Source organism: Bolinopsis microptera, chromosome 1 (genome assembly GCF_026151205.1).
Source record: "Bolinopsis microptera isolate Bmic1 chromosome 1, MBARI_Bmic_1.0, whole genome shotgun sequence".
Classification (NCBI taxonomy): Eukaryota; Metazoa; Ctenophora; class Tentaculata; order Lobata; family Bolinopsidae; genus Bolinopsis; species Bolinopsis microptera.
In genome coordinates this window covers 21128623-21140599 of record NC_087072.1, presented here as the reverse complement: position 1 = coordinate 21140599, position 11977 = coordinate 21128623, and the positions used below count along the sequence as shown (strand labels likewise).

At 38.0% G+C, this 11977-nt stretch overlaps 1 protein-coding gene across 1 annotated transcript; it reads left to right on the top strand.

Moving 5' to 3' along the window:
- Window positions 1-928: 928 nt before the first annotated feature.
- On the top strand, window positions 929-8789 carry LOC134813933 (DNA replication factor Cdt1-like). The gene is made up of 15 exons (XM_063821875.1): window positions 929-1024; window positions 1252-1294; window positions 1447-1605; window positions 1765-2015; window positions 2136-2185; window positions 2376-2432; window positions 2624-2902; window positions 3034-3183; window positions 3319-3483; window positions 3621-3771; window positions 4425-4564; window positions 4858-4999; window positions 7619-7795; window positions 7944-8114; window positions 8369-8789. The coding sequence occupies exons 1-15, from the start codon at window positions 938-940 to the stop codon at window positions 8492-8494; spliced, it is 2148 nt and encodes a 715-aa protein (XP_063677945.1). The 5' UTR covers window positions 929-937; the 3' UTR covers window positions 8495-8789.
- Window positions 8790-11977: the final 3188 nt, after the last annotated feature.

The window sequence follows — 11977 nt, the reverse complement described above, 5'->3', positions numbered from 1 at the left end:
TGCAGTGAATTTCTTTTGGGGCAGGAACCGATAGAGCCCAATGTCATGACAATTTTACGACAAGATGTGACAATATGTGCCAATATAATAAATGACAATACACGACAATATTTGACATTATATGACAATTTACGACAATATACGACAATATAATATAATTATGACAATACATGACAAGATGTGACAAGAATCGACAATAAACGACAAGATTTGACAATATACGACAATATAATATGACAATATATATATGACAGTATATGACAAGATTTGACAAGATTTGACAAGATTTGACAATATATGAAAATATGCGACAATATATGGCAGTATACGACAAGATTGACAAAATGTGACAAACTGTGGAAAAATGGGCACTCACAGTTCCTGCCCCTTTTACAGGAATTTCATCAGTCTATAACTCAATTAATGACCAAAATTCTTTTGGGAATTTACTGTAAATTTTGCTAATTTTTTGAATTACTACAAAATTGTTATTTTCAAATTTCATGGCTATCAGCCATTATTTAAAAAAGCATATCACGAATACTTATATTTCTATTGTTTCAATGTGAACAGTAATGGATTACATAAAAATTGTGGTTTTTTAAATTATTTTTTAAACAGTTAAATTAAGTTATTCAGTTAAAATTTTCAATTTAGTTATTAATTGAAACAATTTGTAATATCATAATCTTTATTCAGTTAAATTTAATTTTGTACTAATTCCAGGCTTGTTTCATTTGATAGCTCCTGACAATTCAATGTTGAAATTCGATAGTTAATGAATTATTTTTTTGGTTATCTTTAAATGAACTATTTTGTTATTTTGCAATTAGCTGGAGCATGAGTTCAATATTATTGGTAATATTGTACTTCGTGAGTTATTCGTATTTCGTATCAATTTATATTTATCAATCTAATCGCTATAATTCGATTCAGTATGTCCCAAGGAAAGTTATCCTTCAAAACCACTAAGCAGAGCAGACGGGGACCGATAAAGAATTTAGATGCTGGGGGCTTAACTAATGTAAGTATATTTGAGCATAAGCAGAATCAATAGTCCTTCATTAATCCCAATTGAGATCGAATGAAAAATTACACAACCCAGTTAGCTAATCTTGCTGATGATTCGTAACGAGCTATTAGTCGATAATATACATTATACATACATTATACATTATACATTGCAGCTAAGTTATTAAGTAGTTAGGTCTCATACAATCTTGTAGAATAATTATGTGCTCGTTGTTTCAGGAGACAGTAAAGAATTTAAGATCTACAGACGTACAGTCTCCTGGTAAGATATTGCATTTTGAGACCTTTCAGTGCTGTAATAACCATATTTACTGCTTTATGATATCATGTACATGGGAATAGTGGGAGTTTCATCGACTAATAAAATTCCAGAAACACTGTCACGTGTGACACAATCCTGCTCTATTCTCTCAGGTAGCAAGAGGAAGTATGCATCCTCCCCCGAGAGTTCATCTCCAGTGGCAAAGCCTCCTAAAACAGGTCACACACGTGTGAAGCGCGAACAGAAGCGTGTTAGACACACTCGCTCCTCCCACACTGCCTGCAAAACTCTCTTTGATTATGTGGCATCAGGTGTGTTAACTGTAAATATAATGCGGCTATTTTCACAACGATATAAGTGTTTTCACATTAACAATGCCTGAAACGTTCTAAAGGAGGTCTTTACCGTAGTCCGTACATTTTTAAACCATATCTAAACTTTGCTTTTAATGATCTATTACGTCTTTACAGATAAAACTGAGAGTACAGAAAAAAAGCAGGAAGCAGATGACGTCCCTGAATCTGAATCAGGTGGCACAGAATCCCATCTGGCGGCACCCAACTCAGAAGAAACAATACCTGCTGAACTGGAACCAACTGTAGAACCTGTCCAGGAAGAAGAGACTGAGAATACCAGTGAGGAGGTCACTCCATCAGTATCTCCTGAACCTGTCGTATGTGAGGACAAGTCGACTCAAAACGACCCTCTCTTTTCCGCCAAGGTTAGCTCCAGTTGGTTTTCGATCGCCAACTCGTTCACTCTCTTAAATTTGTCTGATTTATTTTCACTTCATCGTCTTATGACACCAGCAATTTTATTATATTAAAATGCTCATTTTCAGTCCTTCCTTAAGAAGATGACTGTACCGAGAGAGGAGCCAGCTGAAGTCAAGTGGGTTTTAACCGCGTTATAGTTGGTTTAATAACTAGCTCAGACTAGAGTCATTGGCTGCCTTCAGAATAATGCTATCTTTCAATATTGTACAGAATTTCGTGTACCTTTGACACTTACTTTGATACAGCTTTAAACATTGTCAACTCTTCTTTTATTTATTTTCCTAACTTTTAAATTTTTTACTAAGGGTAGCTTACAAGACAAACGGTGGCAAAATGCTTGCAGCAGCTCTGGCCAAAAAGAAGTAAGCATTTTAGAGATTATATTCTTGCAGTTAGTAACTAAGAAATAGCCAACATCTTTTCTTCCGTTTGTTATGTCGTAATTTACCACCACTTTTAAAACTAGTCACCTTCACTAATTACTACTTATCTTAGTATAATAAGCTGGCCACGATAAAACAGGATATCTTGATAAACCGGCTGTAATCTGCAGAGCAGGCGTTCCAGCCCACAAGAACGATGTGATAAGAGCTCTTGCAGCTAGAAAGGAGCTGTGTGTCCGTACACCCTCCCTCCCCTCCACCTGCTCTACTGAACCAACCTCGTCACGTGTTGTTGGAGAGAAGTCACGTGACACTACTGAGAAGTTGATGAAGGTAACAGAGAAGTTGAGAGCGCGAGACAGATTCGCTCACCTGATAAAGCCAGCCTCGCCAAAGATAAAACCATTCAAATCTATCTCCATCAGCTCTCCTACCAAATCTCCCCTCAAGTGGGTCTCGTCTTTTTAACAATTTTTATGATTTAAGAAAATAAAACGTAACCAGTTAAGTAGACTTGGAAATTTATTCTGATAACCAAAATTAACGACTGTTAATTCTTTAATCTTCACATCTGCTGCAGGGATGTGAAGGAGCTGATTCTACCAGAGATGTACAAACGTCTGCAAGACAAGTTCAACACTTCAGATCAAGTTGTAAACTTGCTGGCTCGGCGCCAGGAAACTTGTACATTCCAGAAACTCCAAAGAAATGTCCAGGAAATTTGCCGCAAGTCAGTTCCTTTCATTTTAAAAACTATTAATTTAACATTTAAATGTTTATTAAGTTGACTTTGACTTATTCAAAATAGTAAAAAATGTGTAGAATTTGTGGGAAGATAGAGCTGGTTAGTGTAATGTGATTGCAGGCGGTTCACAGAAGGAGATCTGAGCACAGCAGTAGGAGTGTACACGGAAGCTTATATCCTAGCCCAATGTAAAGGCCTCTCCCAGATAAAGAACGACAGGACTGTTAGAAACGAGTACCAGCTCACTATCGCATTCAACTACCAGGAGACAGAGCACATCAAGAAGTGAGATACCAACTCTTGTTATAAATCAGATAATATCTACAGGCTTTTCTAGATTAAATTCCCTAAGATAAGACTATTAAGTATTAGGTCCCTACCATTTACGTTGATAAAGACTAAAGAGTTGCGTTATTTTGCAGAGCACAAACTACTAACATATTTGGGTTACACCCAACTATGGATACGAAAAGAGTAATTCAGTTCGAAGATGAGCAGGGTGATAGCAACAAACTGTCCGAAAATGAGAAGATTTCACTTTCTTTACAGAAGGAGAAACACGCCTTTAACCAGGTATTTCACTTTCTTGACAGAAAGAGAAACACGCCTTTAACCAGGTATTTCACTTTCTTAACAGAAAGAGAAACACGCCTTTAACCAGGTATTTCACTTTCTTAACAGAAAGAGAAATACGCCTTTAACCAGGTATTTCACTTTCTTAACAGAAAGAGAAACACGCCTTTAACCAGGTATTTCACTTTCTTAACAGAAAGAGAAACACGCCTTTAACCAGGTATTTCACTTTCTTAACAGAAAGAGAAACACGCCTTTAACCAGGTATTTCACTTTCTTTACAGAAAGAGAAACACGCCTTTAACCAGGTATTTCACTTTCTTAACAGAAAGAGAAACACGCCTTTAACCAGGTATTTCACTTTCTTTAACAGAAAGAGAAACACTCCTTTAACCAGGTATTTCACTTTCTTTACAGAAAGAGAAACACGCCTTTAACCAGGTATTTCACTTTCTTAACAGAAAGAGAAACACGCCTTTAACCAGGTATTTCACTTTCTTTAACAGAAAGAGAAACACGCCTTTTACCAGGTTTCTAACCCGAGCTATAAATGAACGACTCTAAGTTTCAGCTTACACTATCTTGTCTTTAATGTCTATTCTCCCTCAACCTATATCCCATGTCCACTAGTTGTTAACAAGTCCTTTTCACAGCGGGGTCTGGTAAGCGCTGAGCTGTTAGAGAGAAGTAAACGTTTCCAGAAGAGACTGCTCAAGTTTGTCCACTCTGCACACCAACTCTTCTTATCTACTCTCGTACCTACTATCAAGATAGATCCAGCCAAACTTACCAGGTTAATAATAATTACAGGGTTCTCTTACGTAGCGACTAGATTTTAGCAAGTTTTATATTATCAAACTGAATAATGACCAACTGATGATTTAAATATTCATCCTTCAGCACAGAGAAAAGCTCCTTTTTTTTATACATTATGATTACAGAGGATCTGATATTTAGATATATATTGCTGTGCTGTAAAAATTGACTTTATTTATTTATTTTATTTATTTAAATATTCATCAACATGCACTCATAAAGCTAAGTGTGTGTCCATTTTAACTGACCCCTAAACCTCCAATATATCAGGTGGCACCCGGAGTTTGATCTGAACGGATTGGAGCTACCTCCCCCTGCGGACCTCCCTAAACCTCCTGTGTCCAGTAGACTGCTATCTGCTAATGAAATGTTACAACAGATCGACAGTAACAAGGCTCTACCTCCTCCAGGGGTAATTATTAACTACCTAATTGAGTAATTATGCAATAAACTAAGTTATTGAGTAATTATCCAATTAAGGGGGCAGGGGGGTCTTTATGAAATTTCTCTCGAAATTGATTTTATAGTTGTTTCTGATAGAGAGGAGTGATATCTATCTATCTGCTGCTTTTAGTTCCATGGAAAAATATTGTTCGAGAGAATTTTCATAAAGACCCCCCCCCCCTGCCCCCTTAACTAGCTAATCATATGAGATTGGAGCCTGTGTTGCAGTGTTTTTTGTTAATCTTATATGCATTTGTACTTGTGACTGTGTAAAAATACAAAGACAAATTCTTCGAACCAGTAGCGTGGTGGTAGCAAGTCATACCAAAAAGAATTATTTCAATTGCGCACTCAGTGATTGAGCTATTAAGGCCAACGTATGGGTACTGACTTTTGGCCCCCCCCTGTATAATATAATATTTTTTGTATAATACAACTATTAACTATTAAACTTCATTGACCAAAGTCAGTTCATTTAACGAGGTCTTGTGTTGAGATCCAGCAAGTCAGCCACATACCCACCTTTTACACTTGCTATCCTTCTCCCTCACGTCTCCTTTCTTCACTCCCTTCTTTAAAATGTCATCCCAACTGAGGACCACCTCGTACGCAAGTGCACGGGACAGATCTTTGCAGCGTCCGTTGTAGTACATCTTGGTCACTTCCCCCAGCGTCAGTTTTTTCTTGAACACGTTCAGCTGGTACATGTCGCCTGCAACAGTTTATATCAAAATATGAAAAATTAATTTTGAATAATAAATTGATAAAATCGATGGATGTAATGAAGAAAAACAGAAATAATTTATATTGTATTAAAAAAAGCTAATCCTAGATCCTGATTACCTGCAAACACATCGTTTATATCAAAAGCTCCTCCCGGAGTGTCTTGTTCTTGTCCTAAGACCAAAGTACCGCCTAGTGGTATCTGCCCCGTAGGGTGGGCTCCACTCATGTAAACCCACTCTCCGTTCATGTAGAAGTCTGCTCTTCCAGATTTCCAGGCGAAGCAGAGGTGGTACCATTCGTCCCGCATTATTGTAGTGTCGTACTTCAATTTAAACGCCTTGACATTAGTGGTGATGTAGTGATCACCAGCTGCCTTGAGAAGGATGGAGTTGTCTTTACCTGTCACTGCGTAGGAACCCCGGTTCTGCTCTGATCAAGCCTTTTCTTGAGCCAAGAACAGACAGAAAACTCCTGTTGTGCAGCACTCAGATCAGGTTGTAGGATCACGTAGTTACTTGTGGACAACTCCTCTGGGAACCGGAGTAGTTTGTCTCGAGAACCTGCAACGCAGAGTGCGGCCAGGGCACAGAGCAAGAGGGAACGTAAGTCGCATCGTGAGAACTGGAATAAGCTAGTGGGACGCAGAGGGGATTAGTTTTCTGCAGTGCTCTCTGCATTCTGATCAAAAGTGGGAACTTTTGGTATTTTTTGGAGTCATTACAACATCCGATTGTTTAAAAATTGCGTTTCATAATATAAAATGCTCTAAATTCAATTTGCGATAAGATTGGTGTTTTAATCATAATATCACAATAACATTGAAATGGATTCTTGGTGCACCAGAAACAGGGGTGTAGGACTGTTAAAATCAGTCGCATACTAATTTTCCCTGCCTACACCCGTTAGCATTTCTATACGAAAAACTTACTAATCGTACTGATCAACTCTCAAAGTCAAGGTGTACTCAAAACGTGGAAAATCGAAAATAAGTTCAAAGTTTAGTAATAAATTGGAAATGATTATGGCTTTTGAATTCATTATGCAGATAATCTAGATGTAGATTATAACAAATATGCCAACATATTTTATTGAAAGAGTTCTTTAAATGTGAAATCGTTAAATTTAATTAACTCAAATACACTTTTTCCCACTACGCAAACTTTTAGCTATCTATTTGCCATTGTGATTTACCAGTGCAGTACCACCTGAATGACAACTGTTTTACATTTATACAAAAAAACTACGAAAATTTCCCACAATTTAGATTCTAAAGTAAAATACAACTATTAACTATGTATAATAGCTGTAATTAAGAAGGGGGGGGGGGGGGGGGGGGGGGTCCAAGGGGAACTTTGGGGAACTTTGGGAAAGTCCCCCAAGATTTCTGAAGTTCCCCAAAAAAAAGTTCCCCAAAACTCCCCAAAGTTCCCCAAAATTCCCCAAAATTATTCAAAATTATTCAAAATTATTCAAAATTATTCAAAATTATTCAAAATTATTCAAAATTATTCAAAATTATTCAATATTATTCAAAATTTCTCTAATATACATTAATACCCATTAATGTTAACATGTATGTTATTATAAGGTATAATCTTAACTTACTTGTTGATACTTGCAGCATGATAATTTTTTTGGCAAGATAATTTTTTTGGGGAACTTTGGGGAACTTTGGGGAATTTTGGGGAACTTTCTGAAGTTCCCCAAAAAAAAGTTCCCCAAAATTCCCCAAAATTATTTGTTTCATTGATAATTTTTTGGGGAACTTTGGGAAAGTCCCCCAGGTTTCCTGAAGTTCCCCAAAACTCCCCAAAGTTCCCCTTGGACCCCCCCCCCCCTAAGAACTGTCTCATGATTTCAGATGCAGGATGCTGTAGATAAGAACCTACAAAAGGTGTTATCAGAGAAGAAACAGCTGGACAAGAAGAAGGAGGAGCAGCTGAAGGGTATAAACCCGGCCTTAGTTGCTAGGATCAGGGCCAAGGAAGCTAAGAGAATAGCTCAACAGATGACACGTGATCCTCAAACAGATAAAGAGGTCAGTACTCAGCTGGGAATACAATTTGATTTTTATTATTTTACAATCATATAATCGACCTCTGACTGAAACTTTATTATCACAATTGGATTATATGTCTCAAAAGATGTTGCATCGTTTAATTTTCCTAACACTGATACCCCACCAGTTAGCGATGGTAGAGCGACTGGAGCCGATAATCCGTTGTCTGAGAGTGTTGTATGTTAGTGCAGGTAAAGGGTCCCTGTTGCTGTCAGATGTTACACTGGATATTGCTAGTAACCCCAGCATGACCATGTCTCAGCCAGCCGTGGAGGAGCATGTCAGACTCCTTATCAAGGTAATGTTCTGGGGAGCAATGGAGGAACAATGTAATCCTTAAAATGCAAATGGTACAATGTAGTACAGTTTTATCCGATGTACTGTATTAATAATTAGTGTATACTGTATAATGTATATTATACTAATATGTTGTCTATTATAATACTATGCAGCAGGGATTTGGAAATTTTACACTATCACATCAACACCCTTACCAGCTCACTTGTAATATTGCACCGCTGCCCCACCTAAATTAGCACTTCCCAATTTCAGATCTGCCCAACTTGGCTGAGTATGGCTAGCTTGAGGAAGAAGGAGTACCTGAAACTTAACCGAAACATTGACACCAACATTGTTCTCGACGCTGTGAAGAATAAACACAACCAACTTATGTCTTGAAGTGAAACAACTGCTACTAACTAGACTGTGTCAACGTAAATTGTCAATTATTATTTAATTTGAACTTTTTTGTTTTAACCAATCTGTTTAAACTCTGGGATATTCAATATTTTAATAGATCTTAACGATTATGATATGATAGCTACTATTAGTCAACTAATTTATCCTTATTTATGCAACAAAACTTTATCATATTACTTGTTATCTCTTTAACTTATAAAATGTGAGCTTGAGGAGGTCGTATAATTTTAAACTTATCTGATATTTTGTAAATTTATTTAGTTTTATCCACCAATACAGTTCTCTTTACTGCTTACTATTACAAACCTGTGTCGGTCTAGGAAAGTTGATTCAATTTGAAAATGTACTACATCGGTAGTGTATTTTGGTGATTTTCCATTTTACGTAGCCTTCGTCGCGTCGGGACTTCCAGTACCTTAATTGGTTCTCGTGCCATCCATAGTTAAATGACTAATTGGTCACTGGACAAAAATACCGTCAAATCTGTGAAATTTCTCTTCTATTCAGGAAATATCATGTTTGAAAATGGGACTGACATGGGAAAATATTATTTTTCATATTTTGTAACGCTTACACACCTTTAGTAGTATATTATACAGCTTCGGCCAGGCTTAGAAACTAAGATCATGTTCAGCTCAGAATTAGCTGTACCAGGACATTTCTGGAGAAACAAGCTACCCATTCACAAGAAGCAGCAACCATAATTTGAAACCTGCCTAATACCTATAATAAAGTTTACTTATTGTTTCAATCCAGATTCTGGAAATCTATGTCAGATAACTCACATGTCTTATTATAGGTAAAGTTTACAGTTGCAGATAACACTATGGGTTCATCAGATTATGACGAGCACACAGCCAAGCGACAGTGTCTATCATCAGTAGAGTCAGAAGTTTACCACCACCCCCTGTTTAATGAAGTTGACACTACTGCTGAGAACGAGGAACTTGTAACTTTACATGTCCTGAATGATGATACGCTAGATATGATACTGTCCTATCTCCATGTTGTGGAACTTTTTAGGCTGAGTTTGGTTTGCCGCAGATGGTATAATCTGTGCTTGCAGAAGATTTCTCGGATTTCATGTTTTTCTGTTTTTTGCAACCTAAAATATATAAAGGGAAGTATAGTCAGGAATAACCAGATCTATTATAAAGTGAATTCGTTGCTTAAAGCGCATCAAATGGATAACGTTGTGTCAGCTTTATCGCTAAACTGTGGAAGCTTGACTACTTTGTCGTTGTACCGTGTGGTTGGTATCAAAGCAGATCACTTATCATATTTGAGCGACAAACTTCCTAATTTGATGAATTTGAAGCTTGCCGAAAAATTACTATCAGATATGACTATTTTGGCAGTCATACGAGACAAATTAGCGCCAAGATTTTTTTTTTTTTTTTTTTATGTTGGGGCACCCACTTTACCTCCCTATTGGGAGGCTACGTCCGTCAATTAGTGACTAACGTCTATTGGGGTTCCTCTGGTTGTAGGTGTCAGTAGGTTTGGGTCACTTGGCATGGGCTAGTGATCCCGCCCCTCCAGAGGATAAAGCCTGGTGAGCGACGTTTCCCGTAAGGGAAACTGTCATAATGCTCGTTCACGGGAGAACACCACCCATGCCTGGATGTTCTCCCGGGTACTCGATAGAACAGGCTGCCCCCTGTCATTCTAGTGGGCTGACAGGAACCTACCAGGCATGCCTGAGCCTATGATGTAATTCTCCCATATCTTTGTTGTTTTTGTGTTAAATCTTTGTCTTTGCGCGGCTCAATTTCCGCGCTATACTAAATAAAAGTGCTGAATCACGAATTTACATGCGATATTTGAATTTTGAGTAGACCCTTTTTTGTCGCAATTTGGCAATTTCTTTGTTCACGTAATTATTGCTAATTTTACGTTTGCTGGTAATAATCTAAGTGCTATATCTCCAATAGCTGGCAGTTTGTCTGATTGTTAGATCCCCTCTAACTGGTAGCGGCCCTAAGGCGGCATGTGAGTGAATGAGTGAGTAAAAGTGAGGTGTAGGAGAAGTGGGGAAGAAAACATGAATATGAAAGTATGGTACACTGTTGCCAGCTGACTCACCAGCAACAATGTAAGTCCAAGAAGAAAGAAGGAGAGACACTGTCCGTTATCTGGGTGTGCCACCACCGACAGTGCTCCCACTTCTGTGGGGCCGAGGGTGTTGGCTCCAAGAACCAGCCGTGAGCGAACAGCGCCTGACCCCCTCTATGGTTAACTTTAGAATAACAGGACTATGCTTTTCTCCAGGCCAATCCGTTCAGTAACCAGCTGACCCCGCACCACCTCTGATGGAAGATGTGGTTCGGATTGGACTTCGCTAGGATTTGTCAGTTTTTCTGTAGACACTAATGCTCCCTCGAGGAAAGACATGAGCCCCGGCGAAGCTGACCAAAAACGTGGCAAGGATTCTCACCCTACCAAGCGCCAAGATTGGCAAGTTTATTTATAATTCTGAATGGAGCTGGATTAGATTGTCAAGATAACAAAACAGCGATGAACAATTTGCTGATGAACACAAAACAGTTAGCTCACCTTTCTATACACCAGAACTTGGGGCCTAATTCTCCAAATTTCAATTGGCCAACAATACTTCCAGATAAGCTTTCCTTAGCTAATCCTTTAAAATCAGTTGAGATTACAAATACTACAAAGCTGGATACATCTGTCGTACAGTTCATTATGAGAAACTTTGCTTCAACTCTGGAGTACTTGAACTTATCAGGAACTTACCCAGTGAGTGACAATGTCGTGACAATGGATTATAGCGGCCTACCAGAGCTGCATAATATGAAAGTTTTTCTTTCTTACAATAACTTGAAACGTGTAACTTCAGAAAGAAATGTTTCACATTCTGCTTTTATGATTTCGATTTTGAAGCTAATGCCCAATGTTAAAGTACTTGATTTATCTGGGAATTACCACTTTTCTGAAAATGACTTTGACATTGTGGATATTTTATCACGTCACTGTTTGTTGCTTGAGGAGTTGCATTTATCTAACTGCTGGATCCCGGCGGAAAAATTGGAGAATCTTAAAAAACTGAAGTGTCTCAAAAGACTTTGCTTAGATGGACTTCCGAAAGACTGGGAGAACGATCAATGTAGGGAGTATAATGCACGAAGACTTATGAAGATATTTCCAGAACATGACCCAGCTTTGAGCTTCCGATGTGTTGCATCCAACCTGCTACCACATTTGGAAGCATTGGAATATTTATCAATGTTTAATGTTAATTTCGATAAAGACGATCTTGCTCTGTTTATTGGTAATGCTGGACCCAACTTCAAAACCTTAGTTATGTCAGCATCACTTAGGACAGCAAATAACGGATATGAGGACAATCCGTTTGAAGAAGCTCTTAAGGAGTGCAATTCGGTGCTGAGGGCAGGTCCCTTGACGTTAATAATCATGCTCAAGGGTTTTCACTCATTACATAAG